The sequence below is a fragment of the Colletotrichum orchidophilum genome (assembly GCF_001831195.1).
Source record: "Colletotrichum orchidophilum strain IMI 309357 chromosome Unknown Scaffold_3.1, whole genome shotgun sequence".
In the NCBI taxonomy this organism is placed as follows: domain Eukaryota; kingdom Fungi; phylum Ascomycota; class Sordariomycetes; order Glomerellales; family Glomerellaceae; genus Colletotrichum; species Colletotrichum orchidophilum.
The window spans coordinates 233215-250717 of NW_019172959.1; the positions used below are offsets into that span (position 1 = coordinate 233215).

Below are 17503 nucleotides of genomic sequence, written 5' to 3' on the forward strand. Positions count from 1 at the left end.
TGGTATCAGATGCTTAGGATGGTCTCCCTGGCGCTGAAATTGATCCTTTCAGTGGCACGCTCCGCCCCGTCAAAGAACTGCTCGATGTTCTCCAGCTCGTCCGGAGTCATAGCGTCTTCTCCGCCGGAAGATGGAGGTCCCAACACTCTGAATCATGCGGTTAAACGATGTCGCCTTCATGATGACGCGCCAGACGGGTTAATTATCAGTTCTTGTCCACCTTCGTCTTGTTTATAGTCTCAGCCGTTTTATCAACGTCCATCGTCTCCATTCTCTTCTCTGCCTAAGCCTAGGGGTAATAACATTGCAAATCCAATCCCCACCATCAATTTAGGACATAAAATAACGGAGGGTGCCACCCAGCTGTACAGTAACCACCAGTTGGTCCAGACCGCGGTCGAACTTCTTAGACTCGACCTAGTCAAGGATATACTTAGGTTTCTATGTGCCTTCTAGGTTCGTAGGCGCCTGCGGATCCTTGGAGCCGCCTTTTCTTTTCGTCGATGACTTCGGCGCACTTGATGCCGATGGTCCGTTGAGCCTCCGGACATGTTTGGTCAAGCTCTTACGCAAAGTATCTTACCTATATGAAGACCTTCTCATAGCCGACATGAAGGCCCTGTGCTGCGACACCGATGGTATTACGGGTCCAGAGGAAAAGGGGAGTAAGTCGCATCATATTATCGGAGGCCAAAGGGGGGCGAGGACGGATAGGCGATGTGGTCTGGGGTCTAAGTGAAGTCGCGTAACGGACGACAAGATTGATTTAAAGAGAGGACGCCAGTAATGGCAAATGAGGACGGAGCAAGATCAGAAGACAACCATATTGCTGTTCAATCTTGTTGAAACGTCTGGCAGACAAGGTGGTCTGTGATTTCAACACGCGTTCTTATTCCCGACGGTGATGGTGAGATAACTGTGTGGATCAGGGCCTTCCTCGGCCCTTCGTCGCTGTATGATGGGTCCATGGATGTGATGAACAGAGTAATGAACGTGACCAACCATTTTGAAGCTCGAATGCTTGTAGCGGTGGAACGGAAGTGTCTGGCCTTGCAGAGAAACACTGCACAGAGGTGCTCGTCACACTCGCAACAGTTAATCACCTAGCCAACCTCAGTCCAACCTTGCTACCTACTGCCATGAGTCCCATGTCCCTCAAATCCCAACAGAAACCAGAACATTAGGCACAGCTATACTAATTTAATCGCAAAAAAAGAAAACACATCATGAATCCGTGTGGGATGTGACATTGCCTTGATTTCTTCGCGAGGCTCACAATCTTCTTCTTTCAGAGTGGTCGGGAGGTCAAACAGGCGTGCGTAGTCTAATCCTCGAACGCAGCCTTTCCGAAATCGGCTTGGTCCGCAGACGTCGTCGCCCGAGTCAGATACCTCGTAGCCCGGCTCGTCCCAGTCGGGATACTCCGCCCCCCAGCTTCCTCCGGGCATCTCGCTCAAGCTTCAGGTAGTTGTCGGGTCCATCTCATAAGGCGGGCACTTGGGGTAAAGATTCCGCGTGTAGAAGGCGATAGGATCGGCACGGAATTAGCAACCCTCCATCATTTCGTCCCAATCTGTTCACCACCGATTGTCTATTTTCTCTGGCGGCTGCATCTGAAAAATGGTGATCGCTTCTAGATGCTTCATTTGAAACAGCCGCGCACGTTAGGTATGGAAGAACAGCCCGGAATCTATGGCAAGAATAATGAGCTTGCGGACCGTCGGCCATTCAGCATTGAGATTTTTCAGGTCGTGCTGGGCCAGGTAGATGGTGTCGATATCGAAGCTGACCCAATCGTACTTTTTGGGATCCTTTGCGGTGGCGAATGCCTCGGCGTAATGCCGCGGGAGATGTGTCCAGGATTTGGCACAGGTGTGAAGTAGAGGCCGCGGGGGCGCAGACGACGGCTAGGGGCATTGGTAGTAGGTAGGAGGTTCCTTGACGTACACGATCTGACGAGGCTCCATGGCCAGCTTCTCGATCTGTTGACGCGAATCGAGAGGGTTAAGGTGGGAGTAGTGGAAAGTGGGCATCATGATTTGCTATATGGGTTGCTGTGAGCCAGCTGCGGGCTGTCATCGAGGCCTTCGACTTCTTAGGCGCAAGGACTGGTTTGCGAGAGACGCAGAGGTTGACCGGGGTTTTTGGCATGTTGGAAGGGTTAGGTGAGAGCTTTTCAAATGAAATTCCTGCGCGGTAAATGAACCAGCTGCGGCGCAGCCGTAAGATTGCGGACACGTTCACTATTGACTCTGTACTTGTCAATGGAGCTTAAATCGTCTTCAACCCTTCAACTCGGGGTCCCCTTGTTGAGAGTTCAGCCCAATCTGTGAATAGAAACCCCGGATCGAGTACTTTATACCGAGAAATTACTACATGTCCATGATACTGTCCATGATACTGTCCATGATACTGTCCATGATACCAAGCCGGAATGACGTTGAACACAATCCCACATTCCCTGCAGCTGTTGGCGATGGGTAGCTCTCGACGAACACTTACCCAGCACGCCCTCGGTTGTCATCCATACCTTGTGCCGAAAGCCCCTTGATTTCAGGTTCTATTTTTCATCCATTCGGTCCTCCTTGTGACCAAGCCAGATGGATAATCGGATTCCTCACTCCTCGCGCTCGTTTGTACTACTCTCTCTCTCTCTCTCTCTCTCTCTCTCTCTCGCAGGCTTGAGCGGTTGCCGTCACTCCTTTCACCATGCTTTTGCCTCCCTTTCCATATCTTTGATTCTTCTGCTTGCCTGCGTAAAAGGCACCAAAATCTCTGCAAGTTCGCCGGCCGTCGTCACTGCAGACACGAGTGAGTCTGTCTTACCTTCTTGTGTTTCCGGCTGCTGACGTTCCACACAGGTTCTGTTGATGTGACTTCTCCCATCCATGAGTTTTTCGAGAAATGAAAGCAGGGAAGCCTCCAGCTTGAGGCGGACGAACTCCAACAGGCGCAGGACACTGCAAAATTTGCCAAGGATTTGTTCGGTCCCCAGTCAAAGCTGAAGCGTGATCCCGAACTTATCAAGCCCACCCATCTGTCACACCATGTGCCTCTGTACCACCTCCAGCTGGCCAACTCTATTCTGACCTGCGAATCAACTCTAACGGCGGCCAGGACCATCTTTCGTAGGCTCAAAAAGAAGCCATGGAACGAAACCGGGAGTATTTCCGGAACACCCGCCTGAATACCCATTAGGCGCAACTTGTAAAAATGCGGGACTCAAGGCTCGCACTGGTGATGTTGCTGCGCTTACTATAGACGAAAGTATCGCGGTCGTTGCCTTCCGTGTCTCCAAAGCCGACGCCGCCCGCGAACAGTCACCGAAAACCCAACCATTTCACCAGAGCTCCTTCAACTGAAAGAAAGATTACAGAACACCGACAAAGATGAGGAAAAGCTTGTGGCCGGATCGGGAGAGGGTCTCTGGATGGAGGACAATGCCCACGTCGGTAAAGCCTCGTATGGCGGCGGCAACAACGACGGCTACGTCGTCTTCAGAAACCTGAAATTTTATGCCGCTATTATTGATGAGTCTCATCCTTGACCCAGCTTTGAAAGACGCCCCATCCCAACAATCCATAAGGCGGATAGCAACACGTTGAAAAGAAAGCCATCGACAAGGCGACGCTCTAATCTGGCTATTCGGAAAAAGTATGGGCGTGGGTTGCCAATTACGACTTGAACAGAGGAACTGCGCGGACTCGGATTGACATCTATATCGCCTTTGGTTAGGGTTCATTCTATATTCCCTCTTGCTATTGAGAGATAGTTAATGCCAACTCGCACCTCGTTGGAGATAAGGTGAGTGGTATAAATGCCTTTGGTAATAAGCCTATATTGCAGGGGACGCCAGGGTACTTTTCTAACATACAACATATACACTCGGAACTACTTTTTACCGCCCGGAGACTTTGCAGACTTGCAGAAGCCTTCAATCCTTTCGAGGAACAAAACATTAACATCATTATTCCTATTTTTATTACGATCCTGTGAGATTGAGGAGAATTGTCTTTTTTCTCGCAAATGAATCAGCAACTTGAAGTATTGCTAAACCACATTATCCTTTTTAGTCTTTTGATCTTTCAGAAATTCAGGAAGAATGAGGGTTTAAGTGAAATGGGTCTATTTTGTCTAGGTTGAAGAAGTAGGCAAAACCTTAATGTTTCTCAGCCACCCCAAATCTAAGCACGCCATTGTTCAGAGAGACAGGCGTGAAACTTAGGGATGTAGAGTTCTTCAAGTAGAAAATCGAGAAGGATGAGAAAAAATTAGTTCAGGTGAATGTTTCATCCCATTTAATTCATGGATACAGCTGCAACCCTAATTCCATTTCCATACGCAAGCTATCAAATTTGAGATTTGGGTTCCTCAAACATGAGGCAGAGCGGAGTTTTCCAGCTTTGTCAATGCTCATCAGCATTAATTATTTATATCATTTGTTGGAAGGGGGAATACATCGGGAAGTTGGCCTGGATAAGGGTTAAGGAGGTGCACGACTCGACGCAGAGTGCTCATCCCACTGAGGACGTTTTATACGGAGCATCTAAGCTGATCAGCTCGTTCTGATATCGACGGAAAGAGAGCGGGTACTGTAGTTTGGGCCAAAACAATGAGCGATGCTAGAGTAGCGTACGCAAATGGGTTCCCAAGCGTTTCACAAGTGACGAGACGTGGGCGGAAAGATTCGTGCCTTTCATAGTCGAATGGGCTCGGTCCAGTTCGGTTCGATAGAAAGACCAAGGCTGGAAGTAATTCCTCTTCAATCTACCGTAGAACTTTAGGGTCTGATGACGAGTAGTGATCACAGGACACGGAGATCCCAGTCGCGTTGGTCGGCGACGCCCCGCCGTTCATGACGCCGATAAGATTGCGATTTGATGACTCTGATGGGGCCTGAAGCTGGTCCTTTCTGCTGTCTATCCACATGGTGTATAGGAAAGCTTGGTTGGGAAGTAGCAAAATATAACTGTGGATCTTATGCTTTGGAAACAAAACATATTGTCTGTAATTACTTACCTTGTCTTTCAGAAACGATCCAAGTCGGGAAATCACGTCATTCCACCAAGGTTCTTGACTTCAAAGTTTCTTGTCCGAAGCACCGAGATTGTCGTAAAACTCCCGAGTTGTCGTCCGGCGCAACGCCGACCAAATCACCGTTCTCACCGAGTCAGTTTGTCTGCCCACGGCGGGTCATGTCGGTCGGGAGCACATAGGGACCGATCCGCCGAATACACGTGCTCGGCCCCAGAAATTGTGAGTTGCGGAATACGCAACTCCGCCCGAAAGTCGGGCAAAGAAAAAAAAGCTCAATGAGGACAACTCTTCCGCATTGCGAATAGTGTCAGCACGTTTTCATGTTTTCCGGCGCATTGTCCATCCCCCGTTCCTTGCGCTCAGCAGAGACCACGTCTATCCTGGCCAAGAATAAGATGCGAAGGGTCCATGCATTGATTGACTTGTGCTTGGCAGATAAGAAAAAGGGATGGGGAGGGGAGGGAGAAAATGCACAGCCCAATGCTTGCTTGCACGTCCGATCAATACGAGTAAACAATCTAAGATTATAGCATGGCACATATCCTTCGTACTCATGTTGACATCATCACCATGATGGTCAAAAAATAGAGATCACCCACCTTGAGGGAAAACAAATTCTCCATCAAACTCATTCCGCCTTATCCGGGCACAGAAGAAGAGGATAACGATGCGATGACTATGATCGAATAACAATGGGCACGTGTTGAAATGCCAAGTGAGGGAATGCCTCTTTCAGAAGTTCAGGGGCATGACTTTGCAGGTCAAAAATAAATCTGGAACACTGGACTCGATGGTTATGCAGGGCAGCACCAGGAAACCTGCAAGGTTTCCTTGCTGGCTGGAGAGTCATGCCAAGGTAGATCCCGGTAATAGCCACGTAGTCCCATGTAATGTCCATCATCCCCCATCCCGAATCGGGCCCGGATGCTACCGAATACGCCCCCTTAATTAGAGTTTCGCCAAAAGCATGCTGTGACCTCCCCGTCAGTTGCAGTTGACGTGCTGCTCATCACGACATTCGTTCTAGAATCGCATTATTTTCAGCGTGTCAACCTTCCCACTGGCTGTCGAAGGAATGATGGAGGAATCCACCATCCCCATATCGAATCTTAAGGCACTTACATGTAGTTTACACCGAAGGCCGGATTTGTCCGAGTGCGGGACTGGAGTTGTATATTTAGCCACCTCTGAAGAAGATAGTATCCTTGCCACGATATCGAGCTGTCGATGCGGGTCTTCCTGTCGGCCAGCAATAGCGCGATGGGAAGCGAGCTGCTGGGAGGGACGATTCCAGGCAGTATGTCGAAAGTGTAGGCGCAGCCCATCAGCGGCCCCGCGAACGGAATGTCATGGTATCAATCCAGATGCGCAGGTCCAACGACGTGAGCCAAGTTCCTTACTCTGAGCCGAGCCAGGACAGTTGGCATACGCTACAAGGAGATGACATTATGGGTGGAGTGAGCTCCGAGTACCTTATGTATCTTCTGATTTTGGGAATCCACGAAGATGACCTCAGTAAGTCGATGGTGAAATGAATTTACGTTGTGTTCATCTCCTATCACTGCGAGCTTCATTGATACTATCGTTAGCATTGATGTCAAGTCTCAAGTATTACAGCTCATCTTCAGACTTCTTTGAAGTCAAGAAAGGGCATATAGCGAGAAGTCAAAACATATCACAGGAGTAACTTTCAAGTAACTTCAACACAGAGCAGATCAATTCGGCTGTCTTATGGACGATGCCCAAAGAGCTACGAGCATATTTACGACACGCCATGCCACATTTCTAAAGGTATTGATACGAACACCGGCAACGCCTCCAATTTCGTGAAAACTAAATGTACCAAAATCCCCACTACCAATGTGGTGAAAAGCTACCTCCCCAGATCAAGGCGCCTTTTGTGTCATTCTCCATGAGGCACCACGATCCAGAGAGCCGGCTCAAGATGGTGGGTGTGGAGTGCATGATGACTGGGCTGTTTTGTCCAGCCTTATGAACAGGCTTGCCTTGCTAGTGGAAAAAAACGAGGCGAGGAGAGGAAGCGCTTTTCCCAGATCTTCGGGGGGCCCCTCAGCAAATCTCTAAGCGAGAGACGCTTAGCACCACCCGCGAACGTCGTCGGGGCTGGCCTTGCAGTACAGGCCCTTGCCGTCGGCGCAGTCGAAGCCGCTGGAGGCGATCTCGCGGCAAGCATCCTCCCATTGATCGCCAGCGAGTTGGTCGTTGGCGGTGTTCTGGGTGCACTATTTTTGTGATGTTAGTCCTGTATTTTGCATTGGATTGCGTAGGGAGGGAGAGCAGAAACTTACACGTCCGGACTCGGTGTTGTAGGTACCATTGCCCCACTGGTAGTTCTTGGAGGCGTAAAGCGAGCAAGCCTTGATGGTGATGCGCCAGTTGTAGCTGTCACCGTTGTGACAGGTGCAGCTGTCGTGAAGTTTGGCAGATCTGAGACGGGTTAGTCGGATGCCACCAAAGACTTGGATGCATGTCGAGAACTTACGCAGCCGAGAGAAGGAAGAAGACGGAAGCGACCTTTGCGATGGAGAACTGCATTTTGGCGGTTTGGGGGGGTTTGTTTGTTTGTTTGGAGAGTTGGTAAGGTAGTGACTGTAACGGGTTTGTGTTTGGAAAAGAATGAACGGAAGTTGGTACCGATTACTGGATCTGGACCGAAGAAAAGAATGTGTGGAGTTTGATGAGAATAGAGATAAGCTACATGATATTGGGGGAGGAACCTCGAGAGGTTTATATCCACGGGTTGTTACTTACAACGAGTCACGGCCTTGACTTTGTTTCCCAACTTACAATCTATCGCACTCGGACGTCCAAGGTCATGCTGTGCCAACGGCGTTCGGTAAAGGGGACCATGGTCCGACTGCCAGATAGAGAGAGTCCCACTTCGCGCGCCTTGTTCGGCGCGCGCTGTCACCAGATGCGAAAGAGCCCCATGGCCCGCAATAGGAGTTTGATCACCATTCAGGGCCGGCTTACCTTGTGGATGATGGTGACCTCTGGGCGCCCCTCTAGGCGGTGCAGACAATCCTGCCCGCAAGGGTTGTTCTCGGTATGATAGACCATCCGTCATCAAACTTAATAGGCGCCTTAAAGTGGAAACTCCCGGGGTTTTCTTCAGCCCTTTGGAGCTTGAATGTGTTTGAGTCCTTGCTAGCTGGGCAGATTGAGACCATGGACGAGCCAGTCTGCGTCTAAGATGGGCATTCTTGGCAAAAGGGGGAATAGACCAAGCGATGGGGCTTCTACAGGGGAGAAGACGCGCGTGAGCAAAACAATCTCCAGCGGCCTTCCACATTAGGATATGTAGGGGGGCATGGATGCCGTTGCACGAAACGGTGAGTCGGGGCCACTTGCGGTTGTCGACTGACTCGTAGCCGCTCCCGCGAGTCTATTGGACCAGATGACTACCCAATATACACAAGAGCCGCAAAGTATCCACGCGCACAACACCATCCGCCGCCCGGATCCGGCGTCTACCATTTCAATGTGAAACTGAGAGGCTCTTATTGTGCCTGGCCGAGTCCTGGGTGGTTCGTCCCGTTTCCAGTCCCACCTGATATCCAGCATCCCATGATTCCCATCCGCGCGACTGTTCCCCACAACGGGACCTCACCGATCGTCGCCCTGCCACGATCCGAGTCAGGGCATCGTCGTACTCGAGCTGGACCTGCTTCAGTCATATTGTTTAGGTTGATGATAGCAATTCCTCTAAAATGGAATTTTGATTATCTCTGACTTATCGAACCCTGACCGGCTGGCCTGATCACCAAGCTCTGGTGTCATGGTGGTCATGCCGGCAGCCCCGCAGGGATGCTTGGCAATGATATCCATCAACCCCTTCGGCCAGAGGAGCGCGCACATGTGCGTTTCCCCGCGGATTCCATGGAGAGTCATGGACATGGGCGGGCGGTTTGACAGACGCAGAAGCCGTCTCGCGGTCAACCGAGAGCGGAAGTCCAAACTCTATGTCGCAACTGGGGATCATCTGCACGCTTAAACATCTCGACACACCACATTGTATAAGAGCACCTTCTTCCCACCCATAGACTCGGAATACCTACTACCTGCTTCACCAGTCTATTCTCCAATACACTTCCTTCCCCCACATTCTTTTCTCACAAAGCAACTCTTCAGTCTTTACTTTTCAAAGTCGCTCTTTTGCAAAGAACCACTACCCACATTTTCCACTCTTTTCAAACCAACAAACCATCAAGATGCGTTTCTCCGTTCTCACTGCCGCTGGACTCATCGGCGCTGCTGTCGCCGCCCCGGCGCCTGGCTCCGCCCCCCTCGCCTTTGACGATGTCATCGTCGTTGGCGAGGACGGCGCCCACACCGTCATGAAGGCCGCCGAGTACGACGCCCTCGAGCGCCGCGCTGCTCTTCCCGTTGCTTCCTCCCCCTCCCTCGACGATGTCCTCGCCCGCCGTGGCTGCGAAGAGTCCACCGAGGTCCAGGTCCTCTCGGACGAGCAGTTCCTCAACTGGGACGTCGCCGTCTCCCCTGTCGTCAGCGCCGCCGGCAACGACGTCGCCGTCTCTATCGACAGCGGATACTCCCTGTCCAACTCTGTCAGCGTTACCGCTGGCGCGAAATACACCCTTGTCAAGGATATCCTCGACATCTCTCTGTCCGTCAGCTACTCCCAGACCTGGACCACAACTCAGTCCCAGAACCTTCGTTTCACCGTTCCCGATGGCCAGTACGGCCTCGTCGTCTCTCAGCCCAACGTCCGCCGTGTCATCGGCAACGTCTTCTCCGGATGCACCGACAGCCCCACCGTCACTGGCTTCACCTCGGACAGTTACTCTGACCAGTCCTACGGCAACCTCGCCTGGGTCAAGGGTGTCATCCGCCTCTGCAATAGCACCTCTTACCCCGTCCCCTACTGCATCGGCCAGGGCGAGCACCGATAAGTGGCTCGTAGGATGGCCGCGGCTCAGCCCGCTGCGTCCACCACCCCCACCACCACTCGAGCGACTCGTCGATGTCCTTCAAGGTCCGCGGCGAAATCCATTTGCCAACTTTGCGAGAGAGAGCCCATCAAACCTCAGGGACGTCTGGAACGGATAGGAGTTTTGGAGGTCTTCTCTTAGAACCACCTAGGACATGCACGACATAATGCCAATACACCCTTGTCCTTGATACCACATCCCGCACACCTTTGCGAGTTATGCTTGTCTTTGGCTTATGTTTTTGTGTATATAAATTGGGGAATAGAATTTCGGATAGATCTCATGTTAAAGCGTTCAAGTTCAGCTTCATCCAGTGCCACTGCCAGTGAAAGATGTCATGCATGCAAATGCCATCATGTCTTGCCTACTTACTCGTAGATAACGTAGCATTGCTTGCGGGCCTTGAGTTGGCCCCATTCCCCTTATTCTTCACTCACTCAGGTTGTGGCTAAGGTAAGTTTGACATGTGCCAAGGGGTTGTGGGTACATATCGACGTGGTTCTGCATCTTGAATTTGAGGCTTGCCTGACCAGAAATCCTGAGTCATGACAGACAAGTTCATGAAGGCGTTCACCTTGAGCATCTTACGTCTGTGTTCTGAGCTCTGGTGATTAACACCTGCATTCCTTGCCTACAAGCCCTGGCATTTTGGCAGGCGATTTGGCTTTTTGAAAGCGGGGAACAAAAACCACGCTATGCCAGGACTAACATCTCAAAGTTTGGGTCGCTAAAAGTGAAATCATCTCCAATTGATTCAGACAGAAGTTCCTCTGTGTCATGATAAGCACTCAGCCTTGCAACACCCCACGGTCAAATCAGGTAAACTGATTCGGTCATTCAATTACCCTGGTGACTGGTGTTGGCGGAATTATTCTCGCGCCTGATTGAGGGCTGGCTCGCGCGGCACGTGCAAGGTACGTGCCAACTTCTCTCCAGCAAAGCTTGGTCAGATACCCCATTTATCATCAAGTTGAAATTCTGTTGGGCACGCCGCATGCATCCGTCCAGGGAGCTGAAAGGGCACGCAAATAGCATCCGGTGCCTCCAGAGCGAAGGGTCCTGCGTCTGGTGGATCTACTGGGGTTGATGTCATCGACCTGCCCCTTTCAAGCACCCTAAATGGGACGCGTATCCGGTGGGGGGGTGCCTTGGTGTGAAACTGCCCACTGCAATCTCACATTGCTCGCTGAAATTCATATACATCACCGCTGCCTCACACCTTTGGGCAGAGCATCTTTAACTTGTTCCCATGATTTCAACCCATTTCACTCTTAGATGAAGTTATATCAAGTCACGCTGACCGCACAGCGCTGATCCTTTCAAAAGCCGAGTCATTTACCCCTGCTGACGGGGTAGCATTGGCCATCCAGAGTCCAATGCGAACGCTGATTAAGCTTCCGGGAAATAATACATTTTTAATGAAAAAAAAGGTCTTACCGCGGGTGATGTCGCACACGCGCCGTCAAAAAGTCAAACTTGTTTCCTTTCACACGTGTACTGCGCCCGCTGGATGACCACAGCTCACGGGACCTTATCGCTGCCCGGCCGGTCGCGATTATGGCAAATGCTTCGGCCCGACTTTCCGGGTTCCTATCGGGGTCCGGACCAGCGGTCGGCTTTTTGCCGAATCCTGCGTTCGGGATCTCCACCTTTTTATTTTCGAAGCAATCCCGACCGGGCGGATGCGGGATGCCGTCACGGTCGGCCGCCTCTCAATTCAGGCCATTTCTTTGCGTAATTGACTTTTCCCGTAGAATCTGCGACACGCCTGAGACTAATTTTTCTATCGTGTAAGTTTGAAAAGCAGCATATAGCGTGATTGATGGGAGCGGTCAAGAATGAAAATTTGGACGGAATGCCGTGTGGGTAATCATCATCGGTGAGAGAACCCAGCAATGGGCATACAAAATGGGTAGAAGGTAGCTTATATTGATTGAAAGGGCACGAGTGACATGATCGGCGGGTGGGAGGACTTGTGCCAATGGCGGGATCATCACCAGCGCCGGCTTCGACTCTGCCTCTTCACCTTGCGTCCGCATGTGTTGCTGCATTCTTTAGTCGAGTCCCTCAGAGAAACCCGCCGGCTCAAATGAGCTCCGGCACGGCGATTGAGCTGCTCCCCTGCGCGTCGGAACCTTCAACGGCAGCAATCTCTTCAAGCATTGCAGCTCAAGTACTTCTCAAGTACTTCATCACTGAGCAGAATGGGCCTGTCGACGCAGTGCGGAAAGGACCGAGCTCTTGTCCTCTTTCGAGTCCACTGGCCGGCATCTGGATGATAATGTGGCTGTTCTCTTTCGCCCTTGCCCTTCCATTTGCCGAAGCCGGTAGTATCCTCGCGCTGAAAAGTCGTCAAAATTTCAAGTTCAGAGACAACGATCGACGAATCTCGAAGAGCTACATTTTTGACTTTGCGCTAGTGAGCGGACTTGGAATGATTCTCGTATGGGTATCGCCCATTGACCTGCAGTCTTAGGGAAGGAATCGGCGTCGAGATGGATTCGCGTAGACTCACGGTGTGAAAAGCATCGAGATCTACAACAACAAAATCCTTGTAGACGCAAGCATAGAGATGTAGAGCCACAATATCGACTCTTTGTCAAGTCTCCCGGATGTCCTGAGCGTCTGGCTCAACGTGGCCATAAAGCTCGACGCCGTAGAGAGCAAGCGTGTAGTCGAAGGCGAGAATGAGCCGTACTCCTCGCACAACGCCACTGGCGTTGCCAAGTTGCATGCGCAGGGCATATTTGGAAAGGGCGCCAAAGCTGGCGTTGTTGGTAATACTGGTGGCACCCCGATGTAACTATCCCCAGACAAGCATCGCAATTTCAGTCAGTGCTTTTACTAGCGTTGCTTTCCTCAGGTCGGCAGCGGCTTCGAGCTGGGATTCAAAGTTGCCGAGGCTATGCTTTTACCGGCGACGGATGTAAGTGGCGTTTTCTTTAGTTCCTCCCGATTCACTGACCGAGACACCGTTCAGCCTGGCCCTACGAGCCCCTCTACGAGGGCCGAAATGAACCTGATGAGGATGCCCTCGATCAGTAAGGCCGCGGTTTCTCATGCTGCAGTATTCATTGCGGCGAAGGGTGTTGGGTAAGTCAGGAAATTTGTCTAACACTCGCTTCAACCTGAGCAGCTTGCCGGCAGCAGATCCGGAGTTGCTCCCGAGTCAAAGCTCCCTGCGTTCCCGTTCGACGTCACTTTCTCCAGAGTTAGTGGCGGCAACGACGAGACGGTGAGAAAAGGGTCCATTGCTCCCGTCCGCTACGACCCTTGCCCGGCCACTTCGTTGACTTGCCTGTAGTCCCTTTTTCTCTCGACACCAGCGCCACCAGCGCCACCATAGACGCATGCGAACAGCTTGGACCGAGTTCCAGAGATTTCACAACAAAGATTGTACTCATGAAACGCAGTGCCGATCTGCTGTGTGACATCCACACGCAGCAAGAGAATTTGGCTCTTATTGGTGGACGCGGTACGCTTGTCCTTGTCTATAATGATGATCGCCCGCTCAGCTACCCCATCACCGGTAACACAAGACAGCGCCGCCGGAGATGTGACCAGCTTTGCGTTAAAGAAGATCGTTGAGGAGGTCAAGGCTGGCCGCAACGTCACCGCAGCGTCTCTGTCTTCGAAGTCACTGGGATCATTCCGGTTACACTATAGCCACATTGAAAATACCGTGAACGAAAAACCATCAACGATGCAGTAGAAGAATGAAGAATATGAATATTGACGCTAGTGGTACGTGCACGAGTATCAGGAATGCAAACATCAACGACCTCTGACCCTTCACAATCTCGAAGACATCATCTGGTTCTTCTGTAAGTATGATAATTTTCTCCATCAACAGATCCTTTGGCATCACCATCATCTCCACACTATGCCTGCGAAAGTCCCGAAAGACTGTGAAGCTGGTGTGGTGTTCGCGCAATAGTCGATATCAGATCAGCCATCATCATCTCAATGACGAGTTTGACACTGTATGCTACAGGATGAGTGATGGCGTAAAGAAAGGGATTTGGAAGTGACATCATAACAATGATGAGAATCTGGAATACTTGTCAGCGGGGTGTCATGAGATGCGCGAGAATTGGGAATCACATCATACATCCATAGATAAAGAAATAGAGACCGCGACGATATTGCAATTGAATAGCAGCCGGTACTTGGTCAAGCCTCCGGCAATCAGTTCCCGATGAACTTTACGGAGGAAGATTGAGTTCAGAGTAAGATCGATCAAGAGGTAAATGATCTTCTCCATGCGATCCCAGATCTCGTTGATTCGCACCATGTGTTCTGCCTGTGTGAGACGCGCCGGGATCCATATGCAGGCAACCGAGATATTGATGATGCCGACCACAATGAGCAGAGATATCTTCATGATGGTTACCCTTCTCTTGTCAACCATGATGAGACTCAGTCGGTTGGCAATAATTTGAAGGGCTAGTTGCGTCTGTAGTGTCCACAAAATGCAGCTCCCGAAGAAGAAGCCAAAGCTGATGCAATGAATTAGCAATTTCGTTTCTCTCATTGCGAGACACTATTGCTTTCTTACGTTCCCGCCAAATCACCGCGGATGAAGAGCCAGTTGATGATGGCCTGGAGAAGATTGGCAATGAGTAAGACCCAGATCCTTGCGAATGTTATCATTCTAGGTCGCTGCAACGTATTGAGTGTCAACGCAGGAAGACTCACATCCACACGTAGATGTTGAAGATTGAACTCGTTCTCATGTAGATCAAAATTGTTTGCTGGCAAGCTTTCACGGTAATGAGGATCACGAGACCAATGGTAACCCCGAAGTAAATGCTCGGTATCTCGAGAGAGTAGACGGCCGTCCCAAACGTTTGGGTACCCATCGTAGCTTCGGTATCAACAGTTGTATTGATGTTGACAAGAAGTGATGAATTATGTTGATAGCAGGCAATTGGCAATGTTTTATCAGCGCTTGGTGGACAAAGGAGGCGATGGTGCGGTCTGGGCTGAATACCCTTTATATGTAAGCCGGTCCACTAGTTTGACGATGATCGCAAACGGTGTCTCGGTGCTATCCTCAGTATGCTGATTCGCGGGATCGGTTTACCGCTAGTTCGATGTGGCAGACGCCAAAACACATGCTTCATGGAATGCAAGTATCTCAATCCTGCGATGTTACTGACTCAAGTTCTGCACTCGCAAAGTTTCGAGAAGATCTTACCACATCTGACATATGTGGTCAAGTTCGTGAAGGGGCCTTTAATTTAACTTCGAAGAAATGATAGGCTGCGATATCCAAATTTCTATCATAATTCACACGTCTTTGAAATGCGCCACATTTTGCAGCACGGCGCCAGACGAATTTCTTCAAAGATTAGGATGCGTGCTCGTTTTCAAAAGTGCTAGAGATTTCGAACCGATGGCTGTCTTCATGTGGACTAACGAAAACATGTAGAGTCATTGGTGCGATAATTCAGGTGCCTTGCCCAGGCCCGAGATTCCCATGCTGTCGTGGATGTCAATGGTCACTGTAATCTGGTGTCTTGGAGAACTGTCGCAAAAAGGATTTACCGCCTCTGTACGTAGAGATAGGTCACATCATAATGACGACCTTTAGAGCGGTCTAGAACTTTGGCTACCTCGAGTTCTCCGAGAATCCATGTCCTTATCACGCTCGGCACCTACCTGCATCTCCCCGAAAGGATTGGTATGCCGAGCATAAAACGTGGTCGAACCCTGGAACAGTTTCCTTACAAATGTTCCGAGACATCAAATGGCTTAGAAGCGCCGAAGCAATACTTTGGTCGGCGACGATGAGTATTCCTTCTAGTGCTTCAAATTGCTTTTCCATTGTCCTTGATGCCTTTCCTCGTAAAATGTGGCGCGCCGATGTTGCCGTTTGAGGCCACCGAACCAGAACCCGAAGACGTGGAGTCGGTGAGATGGTCAAAGCAGGGCCCAATCAGCTGTTACACCTTATTGGAGAGAGAATAATAGGGGTCATTTGATACACGAAAGGCCCGTGTCACCGTCTTTTTATGAGCTGATCTCGATGCCGATATGTGCGTCGTGCCGGTGGCGGACTGCACGCTACGAATTGGAGGTAAAAATTCATCGGGGAGGTCTTGCTTGGCATTAGCGACATGGCTTAGCGCGGTGTGAGAAGTGACGATGGAAAAGCGAAAGAGTTGGAGAAGTCATGACTTGAAAGGCGTCTGCAAGCTCGCCTCGACTTGTTGATCGTGGGCAGATTTGAAATTGTGAGAATTGAATAGTTTTTATGAGATCATGTATGCGAATGGTTTTTTCCATCACCTTTGTCGTGGTCTCGATATCACATGCATATAGAGCCTGTACCTGAGGAAGAGCTCAACAGTGCGAACAAGTGATAACAGTCAGACCTGAACGGTGGGTAAGCCTTCATCGAGTGCCGTAGTTTCTGTACTTTACCTTGCTACGTGGTGACTGCTCCGAACTAGCGTTCCAAAAAGTCGGAAAAACATAGGATGTACTTCAACGAAGAATTAAGAGATGTCAAAGTCACAGAATGCATTCATTCACAGGTCTCACGATTGTTCATAGAGCTGAGGATGACGGGTCAAATATGAGTATCACAATCGGTAGTAACAAAGCCGTCCCAAGTATCATTTGGCTTCTGGTGATGGGAGACAGACACCGATAATCCGGAAGTGAAGCTAATATTCTGCTCAAACGTGGCAAGTAGATATACCGAAGTCAGGCCTACATGTACATGAACGACCAGGGGATTTAGGGGAGAGACTTTTGGGCGCTTAGCAGAACAGGGGGAGGTTTCATGAGAGACTTCTGGGATCTACCTTGCGTTTTATGGATGATTGGGATGAGGCTGTTCTACTATTGGGTCTTTTGCTTTGGCCAGAGGCCGGAGGACCAAGAAAATCAGCAATATAATTGGCAAGCGCAGTCCGACTGATGGCGCCATGGAAATTTTCAAGCCTCGAGGTGGCATTTGGGGCGCTCAAAGTGCCCTGGATGGGCAAGGGCATTCCAGAAGTACCTAGCGAAGCAAATATGCTATCTTGCCGTCCCATCTGTGTCTTTAGCTGATGATCGGAGTCACCTCATTCCAGTATATTTGATTCTAAGATGCATGCGCCAGATGAGATCTGTATTAGGGACAGAATGCCGAAACACAACAGACAAGAGGTGGGGTTGGAAATATCCTCGTACAAGAACGAACCTGCGTCGCCTATTCACGATGAATACTGGTCTGCTTGGTATCCTCAAAATTTTTCGAGTAGCTCATGGCACATTTTGTTTGCTCGTACGGATCACTTGATGTTGAGCTCAACGACATCAAAGCCCAAAGTGCAAAACCTCAGACCGAGAATAAGCATCCATTCTATATTGATCCACGTTGAGGTAGGTATTATTCCGGATGTAAGAGTCGTTTTAGAGACAGGTTTATGTCGTAGGACACAGTAACACCAACCGGGTCGGTGGTGAAACATGGACTTTATCGTCCAGTTCGCGAA

At 50.3% G+C, this 17503-nt stretch overlaps 5 protein-coding genes across 5 annotated transcripts; 2 read left to right on the forward strand and 3 right to left on the reverse strand.

The window, feature by feature from the left end:
- Positions 1-1664: 1664 nt before the first annotated feature.
- Positions 1665-3541, reverse strand: CORC01_00465 (uncharacterized protein; the record flags this gene model as incomplete). Its single annotated transcript, XM_022612122.1, has 2 exons — positions 1665-1907; positions 3386-3541. The coding sequence occupies 2 exons, from the start codon at positions 3539-3541 to the stop codon at positions 1665-1667; spliced, it is 399 nt and encodes a 132-aa protein (XP_022481261.1).
- Positions 3542-7133: 3592 nt separating this feature from the next.
- CORC01_00466 (uncharacterized protein) lies at positions 7134-7593 on the reverse strand (the record flags this gene model as incomplete). The annotated part of the gene is made up of 3 exons (XM_022612123.1): positions 7134-7280; positions 7347-7485; positions 7541-7593. The coding sequence occupies 3 exons, from the start codon at positions 7591-7593 to the stop codon at positions 7134-7136; spliced, it is 339 nt and encodes a 112-aa protein (XP_022481262.1).
- A 1676-nt stretch (positions 7594-9269) lies between these two features.
- Positions 9270-9971, forward strand: CORC01_00467 (uncharacterized protein; the record flags this gene model as incomplete). The annotated part of the gene is made up of 1 exon (XM_022612124.1): positions 9270-9971. The coding sequence occupies one exon, from the start codon at positions 9270-9272 to the stop codon at positions 9969-9971; it is 702 nt and encodes a 233-aa protein (XP_022481263.1).
- Positions 9972-12099: 2128 nt separating this feature from the next.
- On the forward strand, positions 12100-13356 carry CORC01_00468 (subtilisin Carlsberg; the record flags this gene model as incomplete). Its single annotated transcript, XM_022612125.1, has 6 exons — positions 12100-12429; positions 12589-12809; positions 12882-12936; positions 12991-13103; positions 13161-13245; positions 13315-13356. The coding sequence occupies 6 exons, from the start codon at positions 12100-12102 to the stop codon at positions 13354-13356; spliced, it is 846 nt and encodes a 281-aa protein (XP_022481264.1).
- Positions 13357-13891: 535 nt separating this feature from the next.
- CORC01_00469 (uncharacterized protein) lies at positions 13892-14872 on the reverse strand (the record flags this gene model as incomplete). The annotated part of the gene is made up of 4 exons (XM_022612126.1): positions 13892-14062; positions 14122-14509; positions 14569-14646; positions 14709-14872. 4 exons carry the CDS (start codon positions 14870-14872, stop codon positions 13892-13894), a joined length of 801 nt encoding a protein of 266 aa, XP_022481265.1.
- Between the last annotated feature and the right edge of the window lie 2631 nt (positions 14873-17503).